We start from the raw sequence: 21,762 nt of genomic DNA on the forward strand, positions 1-21,762 counted from the left end.
CTAAGCCACATTCAGGCATATTATACAGCAGCAAATACAGAATGCTTATTAGGATTAACTGTGTACAAAAAGCAAATCCTAGAGTCCTTGGTATTAAGCATATATAGAACAGACATGAATATTCATTCAAAGTTAATATCTCACGTACAATGATTTTCCAGCAGTTATCATTAGTTTGATATATTTGGGTGAAGGTACTTCAGGGTGACATGATATCTCTGAATGGTGGAGTTTCCTATTTTCTGCTGTATTTAAATCTTTTGTAGCATTGGAATCCTAATTTCTACTACTGATGAATGTCCAAACCCTTCTCAGAAATAATGTAATCATATACATCATGCCTTATCCTTAGATTTTTGATGTGTTATCATGTGACACAACACCAGGGGATTAAGGGAATATTGTATGTTTGTAAATACTAGGTATAAAGCAAAAAAAATTGACTTATGTGATGCCCCAGCAAGCCCCCTCTTGTGTACTGTTGCCCCCCTACTACCTGGTATACTTATGCCACCCAGTCCGGAAAAAAGTAAAGTAACCAAAAAAGAAATTATGTTGATGACATGATAGTAAAGGGGGGGGGACTGGGTGGCATAAGTATACCAGGTAGTAGGGGGCAACAATACACAAGAGGGGGCTTGCTGGGGCATCACATAAGTCAATACTAGGGGGTGGTGGCTGGGGGTATAAATACACATTGTGGGGCTAACTGGAGGGCACAAATATATGTAGGGGCTGGTGGCATCAATACAAAATGGTGACAGCTGGCGCCATCTCATCTCATAAATCAATACTAAATGGAGGGGCAAGCTGGGGGCATAAATACACATAGTGCTGGCTGTGTTGAAAATATTTTCAGCTTAGCCTGTCTGTGGCAGAGCCTGTCCTGGTGTGTGTGTTTGGGTGTCAGTGCAACAGAGCCTGTCTTGGTGTGTGTGTGTGTATGGGTGTCGGTGTGGCAAAACCTGTCCTAGTGTGTATGTCAGTGTGGCAGAACCTGTCCTGGTGTGTGTGTCTGGTTTTTGGTGTTGCAAAGCCTGTCCTGCTGTGTGTGTTTGGGTGTTGGTGCGGCAGAGCCTGTCCTGGTGTGTGTGTCTGGGTGTCGGTGTGGCAGAGCCTGTCCTGGTGCGTCTGGGTGTCAGTGCGGCAGAGCCTGTCCTGGTGTGTGTGCCTGGATGTTGGTGTGGCAGAGCCTTTCCTGGTGTGTGTGTCTGGGTGTCAGTGCGGCAGAGCCTGTCCTGGTGTCTGTGTTTGGGTGTCGGTGTGGCAAAGCCTGTCCTGCTGTGTGTGTCTGGGTGTTGGTGTGGCAGAGCCTTTCCTGGCGTGTGTCTGGGTGTCAGTGTGGCAGAGCCTGTCCTGGTGTGTGTCTGGGTGTCGGTGTGGCAGAGCTTGTCCTGGTGTGCGTGTCTGGGTGGCAGAGCTTGTTCTGGTGTGTGTGTCTGGGTGTTGGTGTGGCAGAGCCTTTCCTGGTGTGTGTGTCTGGGTGTCAGTGTGGCAGAGCATGTCCTGGTGTGTTTGGGTGTAGGTGTGGCAGAGCCTGTCCTGGTGTGTATTTGGTCATCTGTTTCCTGGCACTTTACTTACTGTAGGAATAAATTGAACTGTTTAATTTTTATTTATCCTGAGATAAAACGCCCTCCTTGTAGTCAATTCATAGGACAAAACTTTCCGGGCCCAGAAATCAGTGAGAGGAAAAGAAAAGGTTTTCGGTTATTTACTTTATTTCAATTTGCATATTTTAATGGCACTAAATGGATGCCGGGGTGTCTAATTTATTTATTTCCATAAAAAGGCCCACCCAAAACCTCAGCACCAGGCCCATGATGTGCTTAATCCGGCCCTGGAGATACTTCTCCATAAACAAGGAAAATACTGTTAATGTAGCGGGGGTATAGCAGAGGCTTGATGTTCTGTGTATTGTCCTGCGTTTTTTTTTTTGTTTTTTTTGAAGCGGAGGAGAGAGAGAGGGGCACCGAGTGGTTTTAGCTTACCTGCTCGGCGCCCCTCTCTCTCTCCTCTGCGGCGAGTTTCCCTGTTCGGTCTCTGTGCCGGCTTGTAATGCAGAGCGCCAGAAGTGACGTGAATTTCCGGCGCTCAGCATTACAAGCTGGCACCGTGGCAGCACAGAGAGACTCGCCGCAGGACTGTTTAAGGGTAAGTACCGGTGGGGGGGGGGTTAGATAATGCCGCCCCCCCGGCGTCGGCGGGGGGCGGCATTTTAAACTTCGCCCCAGGCGGCGTTAAGTCTTCGGCCGGCCCTGCATAAACCGGTTAGGATATTGTGGGGACATCCATGCCCAATCCCTGTTCCCATTACTTGCGGAAGTGTTTTTCATTGCAGGTAAGGTTAATCAACAAATGTCACCATACGCAAGATGTGAAGGCTGATGCAGAATTCAGTGTTTTATATCCATATAATAATCCAGAAGCACAAAAAGGAGTAATTGAAGCAAATGTTTATATGTGCTGTTCCAAACTGTCATTGAATACAGCTTTTTTATAACTAAATATAGCATCCTTCATAGTATTGTTAAATACCCAAACCATGCCTAATAATCATTTCAAATTTTGCTTCGGTCATTACAGAGAACTGTTTTGAGTAATTAATGCTTTAGGAGTAAGAACAAAATGACAGATCCGCTAAGATTTATTTGGTTAATATACCAGAGCGTGTAACAAATGTTTCTGTCCAAGCAAGTAACCTTTAGATGTTGTAACTAGTATCTTGGAGCATCCCAACTTTGTAAAAAGAAATGCAACAAGGTCCAAAAGAGAAACGTTAAGGAATATTGCTCAGAAACAGTGACTTCACACACGGTTCCTAAAATGGAACTATGTGTGCAGTAGGCTTAAAATACAGTTCTAAACCAACAAACTCACTATTTTTTTAAGTACTCTAAAGTTTCAAAATATGGCTTTATTGGTCTGTTGTTTTTTTTTTATTTTATTTTTTAAATCAATGTCCATACCAATTGAAACTTCCAAATATTGACTAAAAAAATCACACAGCCATTAATGCTTTCTTAACATTTTGATGTTACCAAATATTAATATACCAAATAAATTACAAAAATGTTTTAAGAGTAAAAGGTCCTTTATCTATTGTTACTACACAACAAATAATTCCAAATTATATTCTAACTAAACCTTTTAATGGATATTTGTTCCTTCACAAAATAGGCTGCACATAGTTCATGGTAAGAAGACATAAGGCGCAGTGTGTATTAAATCATTCAGAACGGTAAAGGCTGGTAAGGCTATTCGGTATCTGAAGAGGTCTCTATGGAAAGGTGAAAACCAACATGCCTGTTACCCAGGTTAAATTTGGCAGACAGTTGTTAGGTGCTGGAGGATTGTTTCTTAACATAAAATATGAGATAACTGATTACTGTCTTATACAACCTAATAAAACACACAAAAAATCAAAAGGCAAATTAAATGTATTAAATAGACCAACATCTTCATTTGTAAGCCATATGTGTATCTGATTGTTTAACTCAACTTCTAGACCATTTTCACAATTTATGCCAAAACCTTCATTAGAGTTTCATCCATCTCCCAAAGACTAAAATGTCTATCTTCACAAAAAAACACAAATCTCCTATTTCCAATGAGAAAAGCCCCGGCCTGTAAATCAACTTGCTTACAATCATAGAAGGTCATAGAAATAGTCCAAGCCTTGACCCAGCTCCCAGATGGATATTCCTGTGCCTAGTTCGTCTGCAAGGTCCAAACGAACCTGTATGGACTGATAGGTAAATAACATTATATGGCATGCTAGGTTAAAATTTAAAACATGTTTTTGGGATCCCCTCTATTTTTTTTAGTAATGCTCATATGTCTCCTTATTTCCTATAATTTTCTTGTTAGGTAACAGCTAATACATTTCAACTATATCACTGCTCAAACCTAAAACCTAAAACTTGTGGGACCCTGAAAGCTGCAAGGAATCTTTTGCATTTTAGTACCTACTGGACACAAGTTGCCAAGAATGGGCCTACCTGTTGGTCTTCACAGCAACTAAGCAATTATCTATAAATATTCATTCAGTATAACTCAAGGAAACCATGTTTCAGCATAAAGTCTCTACTGAGGACAAGACACTGTCCATGTTCCCCTATGGAAGCAGAACAAGCTTCCTTTTAATTGTCTGTAATCTACAATATGCTCCAGATCCTACTGTCTCACATGTTTTCTTATTCCTGTTCTTCCTCTCTACGTTTTGTAAATTTCATTGTGCCCAAAAAACCTCCACCGACACAACAATAAAGAAAGCAGGCATCTTCTGCTCAAGTCTTACTTACCTTTAATGTTGGGTAGAAGACAGCATGCTTCCCTCCTTTATTCCTGTACAATAAAGAAAGCTTTATGAAAGGACATTACACATCAAACAGATTGTTCATCAAGGAAACGATTCTAAAGACGACCTCCTTCAGTGCAATGGAGTATGTTATGGTCTGTGCCGTGTCCTTTGGGATTTTGCATTATTGGGTAATAGATCTGTTTTATACTAAGATATTAACCTCTCACAACTGTAGCCATTTATATTTATATAGTAAAATGTGAAATTATATGCGTTCAGTGCTACTGGGAATGTTGGAGCATTAAAAGGAAGTGTCAGGTCTGAGATAAAAAAGAAAGTGAATCTAGCAGCCAGTTAACCACCTTTCAGTCACTTGTGTTATTACTACTTAATATTCAGTTTTCAAGTTATCTACATGTATTTCTCAGCCATGACATCACATTTGCTCACACAATCGCAAAACCATGGTATTGCATGCAAACGTTACTTCAATCCCTATACTCCCTCATCTCATGGGGCAGCTTTCTATATAAAAAGAAATACTAATAATTTGATTGGCACATTAAGACAACGTTTTGTGTACCATGCACAGCACTGATGAAACACAGAATAATCTCTGCCGCTCTGAAGATACATAGGAAGCCGCTTACTTTTTGTATTCCAGGTAATGCTCTGCTATATGCTGGTCCCACAACAGCTTTGGCTTATATTCCTTCAGGATCTCGATATACCTGCAATGGAGAACGGACGTTTAGGATTGAGAAAATGGGAAGCACTGGCTATTCTTCAACCATTCTGAGTACCACTTGGAAGTCCTACGAACTGTTGTCCCGTGGCAAACAGAGGGTTAATATGCTGTGCTACTTGAAACAGAGTAGAAGCATTGATACATTTATTATGGTATTCACTGCATAGTAGGTAACCACTGTTGTTTGCATTAGTATGATGTATTAATAATTTGTTGATTAATTTGCTGTATTAGACCTACAGCTTGGCTTCATTAGCGTTCATTTCAAGGCAATCTGTCAGCGCAAGCGAGTTTAACATCTAATAAGTGTAGAGCATGTATAATTCTCCATAAAATGTGCAGGCAAAATTCCAAGAAAATACACACATCAAGTGGAAATGGGTTCTTAAAACTATGGTGTTTTTTGAGCCAATGTACCAATGGCAGTGGTAAACTAGGCTGCAGTTTCATGCCACCAATTGACTTTTCCAGCAAACACGAGCAGTCGGACCAGAGAGGAGGAGGGCCGCTGCTGTTGCAGGACAGCCTCTTCTGTGTCAGATAAGGGCTTTGTTTCTATTTTACTTTAATATGTATTCTTCTTAACATGGGTGTCAGGGACATTAGACTGTTCTCATCGACTAACAGAAATGGCCATGGGGTTCTCACCAAGTGACCAACATTAAGGTGCACCATCGACATCAATGACAGTGTCTTGTCTGTAGACCAGCCATATGCACATGGAACAGTGATACATTTATAGGGACAGGGGATTACCTATTCAAGTGCAATCCGCAAAGCATGTTGTGGCATCTGGCGCTCAGTTGGTCAGTGAGACACTGGCAGACGGGACAAAATCATAGCTCTGTATCTAAAACTATGGGTATAAAGCAGAGACCAATTTATGAAGGCCCTGATGGATATATAGCTTCTGCAAACTAGAAACACTACAACACAACCCGAAAATCGAAGGCAGAGGCGACACCTGAAAGCATGAGAGAAGCATGCTACTCCGGTCTGATGTGTATGTTGTATACAGGAGTGCATTTTACATGGACTTCAATGCATTTTACTACTTTAACCTCATTTAACTACTCCCCTGGAAGCATGGAGCGTTCCTATGTACACGTATTGTACATGCTCAAGATCTTGTGAATGGGAACTGTAGTAAAACACCCAGGCAGATTCACAGGAACACAAGCACACCTTTATTAGGGACACATTCAGGTTTTTCATACACATTAGAATGCGATTAAACAATAAATAACAAGTTAAATTAAATTTTGTAACAGATTACCCAATAAACTGAGGGACCTCCACGAATAAAGTGGCTCACAGAAGAATTTCCTCCCCATTCCAGGGAGGAGGGCGACAACATGAGAAGCACCTATTTTCTCCATGTTCTCCTATGGAGCTCAGCACAGGCAGCCCCTTGAAACTTTACTGTCAGACACCAGATGCTGTCCCTGAGACTTCTCTTCCACTGCTGGCCACCAGCACTCCCATGACACTTCCACTATTTGTTGCACATTTTAACGGAAATACTTCAATAACCAAATAATACATACACCAATTTGCATGCAGTAAAATGCATTGCGCAATGAACTCCAACTCACAAAATCCGGTCATTTTACCAACTGAAGGAATGCATTAAGTTCACAGGTTAAATGGGTTAAATAACACGGCAAGCAATATACACAATATGGATCACAATGATGAGAGAGGAGGGCACTGAAAATGGAACCATAAATTAGGACACACCATGAATACCAGATTGTTCTGCGGTGAAAAAATACATAACAAAGGGGTAGTGGAAGTAATGAGTTTTAATATGTTGTAACGACGCCCAGACAAACACTAAACATTAGATTCACGATCAGCCGAGAAGTTGGGAAACCCAGCCAGCAATCTCCTGCCGCTGCCTGGATAGAGGAGGAGATAATTATGGGTCCAGCATGAAAATGTCAATTTGGGAAGCACCTGCTGTAGGTTTGTTATTTGGACTGTGAGACTGAAAGGGACAGATCATCGGAACAGAACTCTCTGTCGTGTTTCACTACGGGAGACACAATAAATTGGGCATACCCTTCTTTCAATGTCACAGTCTGCCTATCAATCCCTGGAGCACTGTGTCACTACCTTCCATAGGTAATCCTGTAATTCTCTTTCAATGGCTCACCAAGTTCTGGAATGGATATATCCAGAAGAGTAATTAGCTTCTGATTTCAAGGATACTTCCAAGAACAGCTCTCTTTGTACTAATGCACTGGACCATACCTGTGAATTTAACACAGCATGAGATTGACTATTTTTGTTAAATTGTCATTTAAATTGTCTTCTATAGAGTTTTTAACATGGCCGAAGTAAACTGCACTTTTGTTAGGGGTCTGAATTTCTTCTTTTTTTTTTCCTAAGGAGATTTAAGCCAATTTAATTATCGCGGCATGTGTGACACTACCTACAAGACTATTTAGAATACATACCTCTCAACATTTTAAATGGCCTTTGAAGGGCACTTGTTTTAGAGAAGGTAGATAAAGGTTTAACTAGGAGGGGGCTTTTCAGTGACTACAGATTATAGTATCCTCTTGGAAGAAAAACACATTTCAGGGATGTAGAACACTGATAAAATATTTTGAGATCATAGGAAAGTAAATATAAACCAGACAAACACCGAACAATACTCTCCTTTTTGGTGACACACTGCGAGGACTCTGACCCCCCCCCAAAAAAATATATATGAGAAAACAGAGAAGAAGACATCCTCAAGGGTCAGGACGTAAACATGGGGAGGAACAAAAAGAGAAAAATATAGCACAGCATTGTATAGCATAAAAGAAACAAATGTATTTATTCCAAATTCTCCCACAAAAAAATGCACTGAGAACCAGTTCAAGTGCAACAAAGCATAAGATCATGCAGGTTACCGGTATACTGCCGCTTAAATTAGAAGACATTGTCAGTCCCCCCACCTTTATTTCTCTTCCCAATCTTCAGGGGGGACGTAAGCAGTCTTTATCACATGTAACGTATAATAAAATTAATCTGTATTGTTATAGCCCTGTGTGTTTCGTTGGATATACCAACTTCCTCAGAGGCACCTCGTACTCATAATGATTTATAGGCTCTGTCCCGAGTAGCTGCCCCACCAATCTGATTTTCCTATCTTCCCCGACCAGCCCAGGGAGGTGCAAAATCAGTAGAGGTGTGTGACACTCCTCACAATCACAGCGTTACAAGGTGTTCATTCGGGTAAAGTGGGTGGGTGGCCACATTTTTCACCCATCCACTTCTGTGGCTGGCTCGCCACTCCCGCACCCTTCAACACCGATTTGGTCACCTGAAACATTGCAGGAATGCATGCTTTCCGTTCAGACAGACCGCAGAGCACCATTTTTTGTGTGCTGAACAGCAATATGTGAGTTATGTATGTGCCCTTTAAAAATGGCTGAATGTGAAGGTGCCCGCTGCCATCTCATGAAACACTGTGCCATTGTGAATGGGTTGATAAATGGGTACCATTGATTGGGTAATCATCAGATCTACTATTGCGCTCGCGATTGGGTTAATTCCGTGAGCATGCGCTAAAAGCCCACTGGGAGTAAGGCGCTATATAAATACCGTATTTGCTCGATTAGAAGACGACCCTGAATATAAGACGACCCCCCAAAATCTGAATATTAACTTAGGAAAAAAAGAAAAAGCCTGAATATAAGACGACCCCAAAGGAAAAAAGTTTTACCAGTAAATGTTAATTCATGTAAACTATTTTTTTTAATAAAAGCTATGATTAAGAAAAATATTTTTTTTGTTTTTATTTCTTGTATTTTCCAACCTGCCCCCAGTTACGCACATCTGCCCCCAGGCTTGCCACTCCAATATGGCACTGTGGCCCATGATATGCCTTTTAACCCTCTATATGCCACTGTGCCCCATGATATGCCTTTTGACCCCCTATGTGCCACTCTGCCTCCAGAAATGCCTTATACCCCTGTATCCCATTCTGGCATTTAGGGGGTTAAAATGCATATTATGGGGCCGAGTGGCATATAGGGAGGTATAAGACATTTCAGGAGGCAGAGTGGCATTAAGGGAGTTAAAAGGCATTGTATAGAGCACTCTGCCTCCAGAAATGCCTTATACCCCTATATGCCACTATGGCATTTAGGGGGTTAAAAGGCATATTATGGGGCAGAGTGGCATATAGGGAGGTATAAGGCATTTCAGGAGGCAGAGTGCTCTATTAAATGCCCCCTTAACGCCACTCCAGAAATGCCCTATACCCCCATTTAACACACACACACCCTATACCCCCATTTAACTAACACACACACACACACACTCCCCCCACCCTCTCACCCCTCTCTCCCTTCTCAGCCCTCTCAGCCCTTTCTTACCGGTGCTTCCAGCCGGGGCAGCGGGTTGACGTCGCCTTCCGCTGCAGCCGGAAGGAGGTGGAGTTGGCAGCGGGGGTTTGTATGCGTCCGTCGCGTATACTTTCCCCGGCTGTCAGAGATCAGAGTTCCCCGCACCGGTGCGGGGAACTCTGATCTCTGACAGTCGGGGAAGGTCTACGCGACAGACGCAGACAACCCCCGCTGCTAGCCACACCTCCTTCCGGCTGCAGCGGACGTTGTCTATGCGAATCGCGTAGACGTCAACCCGCTGCCCCGGCAATACAGCAGGAAGCACCGGTAAGTGTGGGGGGGGGGGGGAGGCAGGAGGATCCAGGTCCCCTGCAGCGGTGCGGGGGATCTGGATCTTAGTCTCCTAATCAGACCTCTATTTGAGGTCTGATTAGAAGACGACCCCGATTAGAAGACGAGGGGTATTTTTCAGAGCATTTGCTCTGAAAAAAACCTCGTCTTATAATCGAGCAAATACGGTACTAGCTATGTTGAGTGGTTATTATATATTTAAAATTATCTTTAACTCCTTATGTGTCCTGTTTTGCATGATTCTAGTCCCTGAACACATTCAGCCATCCTCAGATCTATTTTTTGTCCTCTAAATCCTCCTGTGACCCAGTGGCTCTATCATTATTTTCCCAAGTGGCCATCTAGCCTAGAAAGCACTATCCAATAAAGTCATCTACTAATTATTGTATGAGGCAGGGTGGTGTGATGGCATGCATTAAAACCGCAGCAGACAAGATAATTCCACCTCTGCACCTCATGAACCTGGCTAATTAGTTTTGACGCCATCAGAAATGTATTTTACTGTAATTACTAATACCGTCCATGGCTTATGGAGCCCAGGTTATTATAGTAGCTAATAAACCTTTAAGGGCTGATTTATTGCTGTCTTAAGCAGAGCCGGACACTCGAGGGAAGTGCACGTCTAGGAGCCATGTAGTGAATGATAGTATGGTGATACGCCACTGATCTGTAATCTAAAAGTAAGGTGCTACTGGAGCGTGTGGACACTTTACCAACAAACTAATCGTGAAATTTCAGTGATAACTTAATCCCTTTAAGTATTTAAACGGTCCCAGACTAGATGGGCAGAAGGGTCCTTATCTAACGTTAAATTCTATGTTTCCATGACAAATAGTTCAGTAAATGTGCCACACACAGGTGAAAAAATGGTAGGACTTTCCCTTTAAAGATCTCTGTACCCAAGCTGCCTGCAAATTCACAAACCCATTCTAATTTACTTATATCTTTATAACATATATCCATAGAGGAATAAATGCTAAGTCTTAATGACTAGGTTGTGATAAGCAACTTTTGCAAATGAAGCAACCCAGTCACTGGAAGAACCGTTAAGTACCAGCAAAGTACAGTACTTATTGATCTATACAATTTGCTACTAGATTTAAACATAGTGAAGATATCATAAAAACATATATTGCGTTTTGCTGCTGATCATCTGGAGAAAAAACGTAAGAAGGGCTTATACAAGGTTTCTTTTCCAATCAATACAAAAAGAGATGAGCAAAATAAGACATTAAAGCCCATTACAGAAAGAGCAACAGCTTCAGAGACACATTTCAGCCTCTTCTAAGTATTTAGTAGCTACTATTTTGAGTTTTGTGCCAGGTCATTAACAAAATATTCCAGCTGTACCTGTCTGTTACCAACGAAACTTGCTGGTTGCCAGATGCATTATTGGTTCACAGGCTTTAAGAACTCAGCATGGGATCTAATCCTTAATTAAATATGGCGCACTACTAAAAGAGCACCTAACATCCAACAGAAAAGCAGCTAGAGAAACACTCCAGGTCTTGGCTACCAACCTAAATATCCTACTGATTTAGCAATGGCCCCGGGTCAAAAACAATGCCAGTATATTCCTTACAACGTCAGTGATGTCCAAAAGGTAAACGAGGATTTAAAGGTGCTGTGCCACTTGCATTATTATGAGACAGACATAAATCTGGCTTTTGCTTTTTATTGAAACAACCAATTCCTGCTTTTGTGTCACATGGCCATTAAGTACGAGACATAATTGTACTTTAAGAATTATTTATGAGAAGGGTTTAAGAACGTAACAGGACATTTCTTATGCAAATTTAAATTCAATTTAAAAATGAAGGACCAGTTGATGATTCCACTCACAGCCATACTGACCACTCTCTGCCATGCATAAACACTCAAACGAATGCACACAGTATGCTTGACCAGACAGCACAGTCCAAACCTCAAAACTCTCAGCCAAAATCACAATATAATTCCACCAAAATCCCAGACAGTTCCTTGTCCTTGACCAGACCATCACAAACATACTCAGTTTATAAATGTAAAAAACACCCATTTGCATCTGCCTTAACGGAAAAATGAAATAAATTACAACAGCCAAGTAGCCATCTATGTGACAACAGTATGCTGCCTCTCCAATCTGTATAAACGCACTTAACCATCCATCCAGCCACACGAAACATACATCACTCTGACACACACGGTCAGCTTACCTCTCTCTGGGGCAGTTAGCACCCGCTCTCCCATGTAGTTACTGTGATACCAATCAACCCCAGTAAGCTTCCCAAGACGACAGGCCCCTCTTCCTTCATTAACTTAAACGACACAAACACTTGTTTCTGCCTTCATGCTCCAGGTGGTATTGGAATCCTAACTATTTAAAAAATCTTCCGTAGGCCCTGAAGTTAAATAACTTATAGGAGCGCTGCAGCCGTGGCTCTAGATCTGAGATTTGTGTTTTCAAAGGGCTACCAACTATACAGTAAATTTATAGATGAGATAACATAACCTATATATATATTTTCTCCTTGAATGAAAATGAAAGGCAAAAGTGGTCCCACTTGGACACCCTTAGTGGTCAGAATAGAATTTCATCCCTACAGTTGCCTATTAGGATGCAGGCCTGTTCTACATGCAGTGCTGAGAGCTCTGGGCCGTGGCTGAGGCTGATTCAATTTGAAAAACTGAGAACATTGATCTCCACTTCATTAAGTCATCTCTTCAAACATTTGAGGCCATGGCAATAAATCTCAGCTCAGATTACAATCAATGTTTATTGAAAGTGCTTCTTATCACTCCTAGGAACTGAGATGATTTCTGAACTCATTCATTACCAGGGAGGAATGCAATGAATTAATTGGAAATTGGCTGTCTTTTCTAGACCTATCGGTAGCTCCAATATGTGCTCACCTGTGAAATAGACAGCTGATATGACCTCATCATAAAACACATTAAAAGGCCAAGTACCACTTCAGAAGAAAAAAAATAAGTTATCTCTTCCTCGAGCATCTACCACCTCATGTCCCTTATGAAGGCTTTATTGTGAAACATGGGGTGTTCCCTACAACAGGCATTTGTCTTTCCTAAACTTTCAGAATAATATGACAAATGTGCGAAAATGTATCTGCTTAACATACTAGTGCAATGTGTAGTAGCGCGTGGTCCTTTTTGTCATGCAGGTTTTAAGGGATTAAAGTACTCACAGAGGGTTAAAGTAAGTCACATAGTGCTTTAATATGAGTTCTTCTGTAGTAGAGGTGATATAGCACCGATTTCATTTTTCTAAATATTTTTTTTCGTACTGTAAAGGGTCATCTTTTTTCGTTAATACGGTTTACCAAGATATCCCATTAGATACCGTATTTCCCCATGTATAAGACGCTCCCATGTATAAGATGCACCTTACTTTTGGGACCCGAAATTTTAAAAATGTTTTATTACATAGTTATAAATTCATCATAAAATTCATACTCCTCCTCATCACTCCCATCCATTAACTGCCCCTAAATTAGCCCAAAAGACACAGTTAACCATAACTGCCCCTAAATTAACCCTAAAGACCCCATTAACCATAACTGCCCCTGCCACCCTGTGGATGCTATAAGGAAAGGGCGGGGCCAATCATCAGCGTGAGGGACTGTTTATCATAAAGGGGCGGGGCCAATTGTCAGTGTGACCGCAGGGAGGGACTGGGAAGTAGTAACTGCAATCTACAACCACTGTATAAGACGCACCTAGTTTTTAGACCCCAAATTTGGGGGGAAAACGGTATATTAGGCATTTAATAACGTTGCTTAAAAGTGCCATGTTTTTAGAGGGCTGCCATGATCAGCAAGAGAGGAGCATTCGTTGAAAACTGCTTGCCTTGTCTGGGGCAAGGCTTTTTATTCAAGTAACACTGCATGTAAAATGTACACAGAGTGACGAAAAAGAAAATAGTGAGACTGCATCCGCAGAAAAAAACGCTAACAAAATATTTAAAAGGTCAACACATTCTCCACTTAGTGTTAACAAAACAGGTTATTTAGCGCTGTAATAAGGAAGTGACAAGAAATCATCTATCTTCTATAATCACACAAATCATTCCCGCTACAAGTGTATCTCCAAGTCTCTCAGCATCTCTGCCCTTGGCGGTGAGATTTGTGGCGAGCCTTGAAATCAACGAGCCAAGGTACCCTCCAATATAACTCCCCTGACCCAGAAACAAAACAAATTAGTCACGATCTGGCACTGGCTTCTCTTGGATTATTGTTTAATTAATCCTCTCTTTATCTGTCTGGCAAATTTTAATTACATGCACCTTGACTTGTTCTACGGGCCCCATGTTACTTTATACAGAGATGACTCATCTGCAGATTGAAATATTAAAAGTGCTACAATATAAAAAGAGATGAGCTCACCCCGGCACATTCATCACGAACCTGTCAGGCGAAATGGGCTGCCGCTAGGTTCAAACACATCCTCTAAGCCTGGAGCGATGAGATTTTCCTAGCACGTAAAGTTACAATTATAATCTTTCGGGATTGCACTCAGCAAGTAGTGTGTAAAAGTGCCTACATTATAACCGCGGGGTGATCGTTGCACGGTTTTTAACTCTTTAAATGCCAATAAACCATGATGCCAAACCCACACTCAAGATTTAATCCAATGTGTGCTTACTATACATCTTGCACCTGGAGGGTAAAAAAACCTGCAAGTAGTTTAAGGATTACACTAATAAAACCACTGATGTTGTGCAGCAGTGAGCAATGGTTCACACATCACACAAAGAACTTGTTGCGTTATCGCACTCGGTGCTATAGTATTGGTAGGCAGAAAAATTTCATTCTGGGGCCGCTCACTAATCAGCAGGCCCCCCCAGGCTGCTCGAATGTACTTTGACTGATACACACACTTTAGTAAATATTCATTGCGTGGCTCCTTTTCAATGCACAGATGCTGCATTATCTCAAAGTAACTCACTGTTTGGCAAGAAACCCAAAACATACACGTGAAAACAAATGTTAACAGGATGGATAAGCATCATTGTGCAAATGGCTGTGTAATGTGGACATATAAATCCCCTATATGTTAAATATGTTGGGTACATTGATGCTCTGTAGAGAAGGTTTGGTACTACTTCTGTCTCCCTGACTCAAGCACTCCCTAAGGGAGGTCTTGCTGACTGATACAATGTATTCTGATCATATCTGATTATAAAGCCTGGGTCTGTTCAAGTAGTATATCTTATTAATATGATGCAGTGGAGTCTCCAACAGCTTTGATCTAGCCCAAACACAGAGCAGAAGGAATGCCACTGAATCAAATCTATCTGGATTTATTTGACAGAGAGGTTATAAGGTTAGGTGGTGTAGATGTAGAAAATGTAATATCTATAACAGCATAAAATGTAAAACTTTGCAATGGCACAACATGTTCACAAAACTTTTTCTTTAAACTATAGAGCCCCTTTAAGCCATTCAGCTGCCTGTTATTCCTGCTGGGCTAAACCCAAACCATAACTTCTTGCAGCTTCGCAAAGATATGATTCATCTCTGTACACAGATATAGCAAGTTCTAAAATAGAAAAAAATAGATCATTGTAGTATATCAATCAGCAACTTGTCACGCCAAATAGGGCTTCTTCCCCTTTGAAATTCATCATTTCAGGAGCTTTGAATTCTTTCTTCACCCTGCGACAATTACAAACTGTATGTAGGAGAGCGTGTGAATGTTGTTAATTTTGTCTGTAATGTGCTGACATTGTGTAACCTGTGGGAGTGGTTCTGTAATATTTATGTATACAGGCTTCTTAATTATCATTATTCATTAATCCGAAGAACAAGAAGAACAAAACCTCCGAAGAACAAAACATCTTTCAGACTATAATGGCTCAAATTATCCCAGATCTCACTTTGCTCGTGCCCCACTAACCCCACAATCCCTTTGTTTAGTCCTCTTGCGTCCACTTTTCACATGGACACATTGGAGTTGGAGTAGCATTTGACCTCCATTCCTTGGCCAGCTCCTGGCACTCAGCACCACAAACTCAGAGCCAAGAACTGCACCGTACAGATATGACGTTACGGTCACAGATGAGGGACAAAATAATCAGAGAAATAAAGAATAAACGGAGTGAAATATGTATGTAGAAATGTAGGCATTACACATAATTCCATATGAGATTATTCCATCCAAGGAGGACACACCTAAGGTCCTGGAGACGTATGTGATTTAACATATTTTTCTATGTTGGCCCAATACTATGGCTAAAAACTTGCTTGGTCTAATAAGGTAATATCCATTTTTCATATTAGGCATTGAGCTAAACAAAGGGCCATATGAAATAAACCATTCCAGTAAGGACATCACAGTCAACGGTTATTCCCTGAGCACTTCTTTTGTCCATGGAATCGGCACATGGACACGCTTTATGCAGACACATTATAACCTGCATCTATGTCCTGGCTCATGCGGTGGTTGGTTTTAGACAAAAGCAGAGATCACTAAAGTAAATGCTTCTTATTGTATTGTAGATTTTTTTCTGTAGATTCATGTATGAGGAATGCGTAGTGCGGATACAATGAGATTTGGTCTGTACATCACTACATGGAAACAAAGCTGCACTCCACTGGTTGAGACTACTCCAAATTTCTCAAATTCAGAAGAGACATTTGGTTTAATGAGCTGGTCAGTCCAGACAGGGAAGGTCCCTTCTGTCACATGATTTTATTGGAGGGATATCACTTCATAAATGTGTTTATATAAAAAAATAAGCACATAATGAGGATTCCAGGATTCAATGAGATTAAATCTAATGTTGGAACTGTGACAGTCATAACATTTGGCCAACGGCTACCAGTCGATTACAAGCCAATTGTATACAATGTCCTTTTGCATAAAGATGAGGGTACTAAAAACTGGCTTGTAAAATCCTAATCTTTACTCGCATGTTGGTGCAGCTGTCGCACAAAAATCTAATTCTATTCTATGTAAAGAGACATGGCAAGTCTGTTCAATGATTTCTGTAAATGTACAGATCACAAGAAAAACAAGCATTTTGCTCGATTGATGTGGCAACTAAACACGAAAAATAAACATTGATTTGAGAGGATTAAATAAAATGAATTCTACCACGTTCCAGGCTATTTAGCTACAAACGTAAACGTTCCAACTTGATTCCAACCCAGAAATTCGGCCACACTTACCTGTTATCGATACTAGGCTGTCGACTGGTGCAAAACAAACAAGCATATTTTTTTAAATTTCTTTAATATGACAATTGGTGTAGATTCGGTTGCTTTATTGGCATACCTGGGAATATCTCCCGAAAGAAGCCCTGCTTCTCCAGGGCCTTCATGCAAGTTTCTTCTCTCTCATCATCCATCCCTTGCCCCTGCAAACTAAAGGCTGACTGGGGTTAGCCCTGCTCCTACACATGGCTAGCTCTGGCCCTTCGCAGAGCCACTCTTTTCTAATGTGAGTTTATAGATCCCACATACTGCAGGGTACCAGCAACATGTAAAAAATAGAAGCCCAAAGTAGCAATGAGGTGACACGATACTCACTTATGTGAGGACCCCCTCCATAATTACTCCTTTATGCGGTATTTTGACTCCCATGTGTGATACCCAATCCAGTGTTGGAAGGGCAGTCATGCACTAGTATAAAGTAGACCTGGCAATTGTAACCTTTGTATGAAATTGCAGAGAAAAGGGAAACTAATAGTAGAAACTAATAGTAGATTATTAACAAGGCCTCCAAAATAATTAACTTGTAGGAGAAATCACATCTTGACAGTTATTTATTTCCCGTCTGGAAAAAGAAAACAGCAAGTCGATAAGGGAGGCAAAAACGTTTTCTTTCCAGATCTTAATTAAAACAAAATACGCACACACTTGCCTAAAATGATTTCTATGCTGGTGTGAAATCTAGCAGCTCTCCCATGTCCTGGCTTTTTATTAATTACCAGACACGGGGAGCATTACAGATAATTGGAGAATGCAGAGAAATTGTTTTAAGAATGCGTTACGAAGAAGCTAGCCAGCCCTGTGAGCTACACATTTTTTCTTTTAATAATGATTTTATTCATAAATTCAAGGATTCACAAACCAGCCATATCCTATACATTTCCATATTTTAAAGCATAAATAAGATACAGAATTATAAGATACATATAATACTAAATTGCAATTATCCTTCAGGCCTAATTCACTATACATTGTGACTTACATTAACCTTCAACATACATAGATACACACATTCCTTTATCATTCTATTCCATACATCAAACTTCCTTTTAGAGGAGGGACTAAGGGATTATATCGGGGCAGATTAGATGTTCTGATGTTTTATTAAACTAAATTATATCGCCCAAGGACAAAAAGCAAACAAAAAAAGACAGAAAGGTAAGTTCCTTCATATAAATCACCCATAGTTGTCCTTTTCTTCTGTACAATCCTCTAGGAATAGTTTCCATGGTTGCCATATTTTATCAAATTTACCAATAATTATTAATTCCATTGTATAATGATATTGTATTTGTTTAATAACTGTCTTCCAACCGAATGTATCTTCATTTCTCCAGTACCTAGCCATACAGATCTTTGCAGCAAGAAAAATATGAACAATTAGAATCCTCCGCTTTAACTGAAATCTCTCTAGTCCCAAATGGAACAAGAACATCTGAGGATCCAATTGGTCCTGACATTGAAAAAGCGATCTGAGTAGTCGATTAGATAATTGAGAGCAATCCCACCATATGTGGGCGAATGTTCCAGTGTGAGCAGAGCATCGCCAGCACCTGAGTTTATACAACTAATTTTGTTAAATCTGCCATCAAATACCATCGGTAAATAATCTTAATATAAAGCTCTTTCAAATTTATGGAATGGACATATCTTTTCGTCAGTACGAAAGCTTGGTGCCACTGTTCCAGCTCAATCTCTATACCCAGATCGCTTTCCCACCTCACAATCGGTGAATCTTTCTCATCCATATGGAGCCCTTGCAAGAGTATAGTTGAGCTCAAGATTTTTTTTTGTCTTTTGTGTAAAGCCAACCAATGTTCTATAACTGGATTTGTATCTATTTTCATAGTTCTTAATCCTTAAGTAAGTAAATAACTCAGGTAAAGAATAACAATCTCTAATCTGGGAAAAGGGCATAAGTACGTCTTGATTTAAGATGTTTTCAATGCAGGATACCCCACAGTTTTGCAATTTAGTTAAATCTATATCCCTAATGTAATAGTGAATGAGAGAGAGAGAGAGAAGTATTTATCTTTGCTTAAGTATATAATATATCAAAGGAATTAGATATTGCTTTTGGGGTAAAATAATGTTTGTTGCCCACTGTAATTTCAGATTTACGTTTGAGTTTAATCTTATTAGATAAGATTTTCCCAGTTTTATTACAAGAGTAATACCACTTTTGTCTTAATTGTAAAAGCATCCAGTTAACTTTATCCATTTCCTTGGCCACAATTGTGTGTATAATGGATTTTTCAATAAAGATTCATTTTACCTCCAATTGTTTCTAATATTATAATCTGAATTATTAACAATCTCCAAAAACACCGGGGAATGGTCCAACCACGTGATATTCCCTTATCCTGGAATCCCTCACTACATTTAAGAATCTTGATTTAGTAAAAAAAATAGTCTATATGCGAGTACGTTTGGTGCATATTTGAGTAGAAAGTATAATCTCTGTCTGTCGGATGAAAAGCTCTCCAGCAATCATATAGAGATCTTGGATTCCAGGAGAGGGACTCACACAATCTTTCAAGTCCATCGTAGAATAGCTGCGGTCAATCTTAATATCCTGAACAGAGGTTAAAATCCCCTCCAATCAAAAGGATACCCATCTGAATAGCATCAATTTTGGTGATTAATGTTTAAAAAAACCGTAATGAGATCCGATTGGGGGCATTTTACCTTCCCTGATGTCCCTCTTTTCCAGGAGTTACTTGGTTGGTAAGATTGATGTGCTTGTAAATGGAATTGTGTAAACAGAACGCACTACTATTTTTGTAAATGCCTTGCTCATTTATATAGAGGGGAACAGGTCACATAAAAATCCTTGCACCCTAGCCCCATCAAGAAACAACGGAATCTAGGTTTTTTGCCTGGGGCTCCTGCATATAGTTTCCTTGTCATTGGCCACAAAAAATACTACACCATGTATTCCTACTGTGGCACCCATTAAGATGTTAATCGACTGCAAGAAAGCAGATAAATATCCCACTTAATTAGTAGCTTGCCTGGGGCCCCTTGGGTCTTTATCAAGATTTCGATTACTACTGTACAGTATGTCGTTTCTCAACACATTCCCCGCAGGTTCTCTCTAACTTTCCGGTCAGACCTCAACTAGAGTATAACGCACAATTATGGTTTATAAGCTGGACTGCCAGCTGCCACAACTAGCATCTTATTGTGCATACAAAATACCTTACTCTTTTACATGACAATATGTATCAATAGGTCACAAAATCACATGAAAAGTGAAAGACTTGGCCCCTAGCCATACTTCTAAACACACCTTCAACAAAACGCCCCTCTGGCATTTAGGTGAACAGCATTTGATTATATGGTGCTTCTGCAGGTGGCACGTATATTAAGGTATACTCGCTAGTTTGCAACTTTTATAAAAAGCTATCCAGGCCAAAGATAACTGCACCTCCTTGTCTGCTGTAAATTAAATGCTGGAAATTCAGAGCGATGCTCAGATGGGGCCCTGGAGAAATTCATCATGCAGTAAATACCAGAGCTCGTTCTGATCTTTTAGGAGATGCTAAATACATCAGAGTAAGTGCAGGCGGCTGACGTTAATGTGTGCACCTGTCTCAGAGTATGAAGATCGGGGTGAGGGAAGATTAAATAATGGTGGCGTTGTCAATACAGAATAAGCACAGCAGCAACAATGTCAGGACAAGGTATTAAAAAAAAAAAAATAGTCTGCGGGTAACCATCAAGAGATCCTAAATGCCCCTAAGCCTGCCCGAAAATATCCATAGAATTCGAAGCATTATGTAATTGATGTAATTGGGTCAGAACTCCAGCTACTCTTACATCATGGGGCTATGAGGTCAGTAAAACACAAGAACCAATAACAGTGACAAATATAATGGGTTAAAGATCTGACCCCAATGGCTGCTTAAAGTGATTTAACATGTTACATTTTGGTCCGCAGTGAGCGGTCAATCCAATTTATGACAGTGCGATCAAGTTAAAGTGACATGTCTAATGGAAGCATCACTACCTTCTGGGACCAAAGCACCAAATGGAACAGGTTAAAGGGCAACTCAAGGCAGGCAGAAGATGTATATACAGAACTTAAATACAGGGCATGAGATGCATAAAGACTTGGCTTGGGTGCAATCCCATCTCCTTCTATGTAACAAATAAAAATAAGTAATAACACATGGAAACCCAATACTGCCAATGTGCCCACCATAATAAAAACACAACATAGGAGATAAATCTAGAATTGTGGTACATAGACAGACAGTGGGGAAGTGTTCTTACCTTTTTTACAAGTAAAGAATGCATTTTAAGTGCACCTTGTGCATTGGACCGAGGGTAGTGGAACAGCTACGCGACTGCCTTTTTAGGGCTGTAGGGCAGTATTAGCATCGTTCCACTAAAAAAGTAATCGCAGATGGGTGTTGAATTGGTCGCATTTATATATATATATATATATATATATATGTTAAAAAAAGGAAATGCTAAGTTGGCACCTAAGATGATTTAAGTACCTAGTAGAGTTTCAATAAAGCTTCATTGCCTCTTTGGGATAGATGCCCAACAAAACAAAGAGAACATCCGTCTCACACGTTTCGCATGGGACATTCACAAGCTCTATAGAGTCTAAATATATTGTTCTGCTTTATAAAAGCCACACAACAGTAAACTATATTATCTTATTCTTTCTCAAAAAAAATACAGCTTAAGACATCTTGGTATGCGTGCTAGCCAAACATAAATCTTAAGGATAGCAGCTATTTCACAGATCATATTTTCAGTTTGGAAATGCCATTTCTTTACTATGAA

The 21,762-nt window shown here is 40.3% G+C and overlaps 1 protein-coding gene across 1 annotated transcript in view; it reads right to left on the bottom strand.

Annotated features, from left to right (window-relative positions):
- Positions 1-3,649: 3,649 nt before the first annotated feature.
- The window catches only part of LOC149274815 (chitinase domain-containing protein 1), a 122,844-nt gene continuing 104,731 nt past the window's right edge, over positions 3,650-21,762 (bottom strand). The window contains exons 10-12 of the mRNA XM_089505248.1: positions 4,954-5,034; positions 4,305-4,347; positions 3,650-3,748 (exon numbers count right to left, since the gene is read on the bottom strand). Coding sequence (XP_089361374.1) covers positions 3,650-3,748; positions 4,305-4,347; positions 4,954-5,034 — 223 coding nt within the window. The remainder of the gene's footprint in view (positions 3,749-4,304; positions 4,348-4,953; positions 5,035-21,762) is intronic.

This window comes from Sceloporus occidentalis, unplaced genomic scaffold (genome assembly GCF_023333645.1).
Source record: "Sceloporus occidentalis isolate IW3139 unplaced genomic scaffold, rSceOcc1.0.p SCAF_320, whole genome shotgun sequence".
NCBI classification, from domain to species: domain Eukaryota; kingdom Metazoa; phylum Chordata; class Lepidosauria; order Squamata; family Phrynosomatidae; genus Sceloporus; species Sceloporus occidentalis.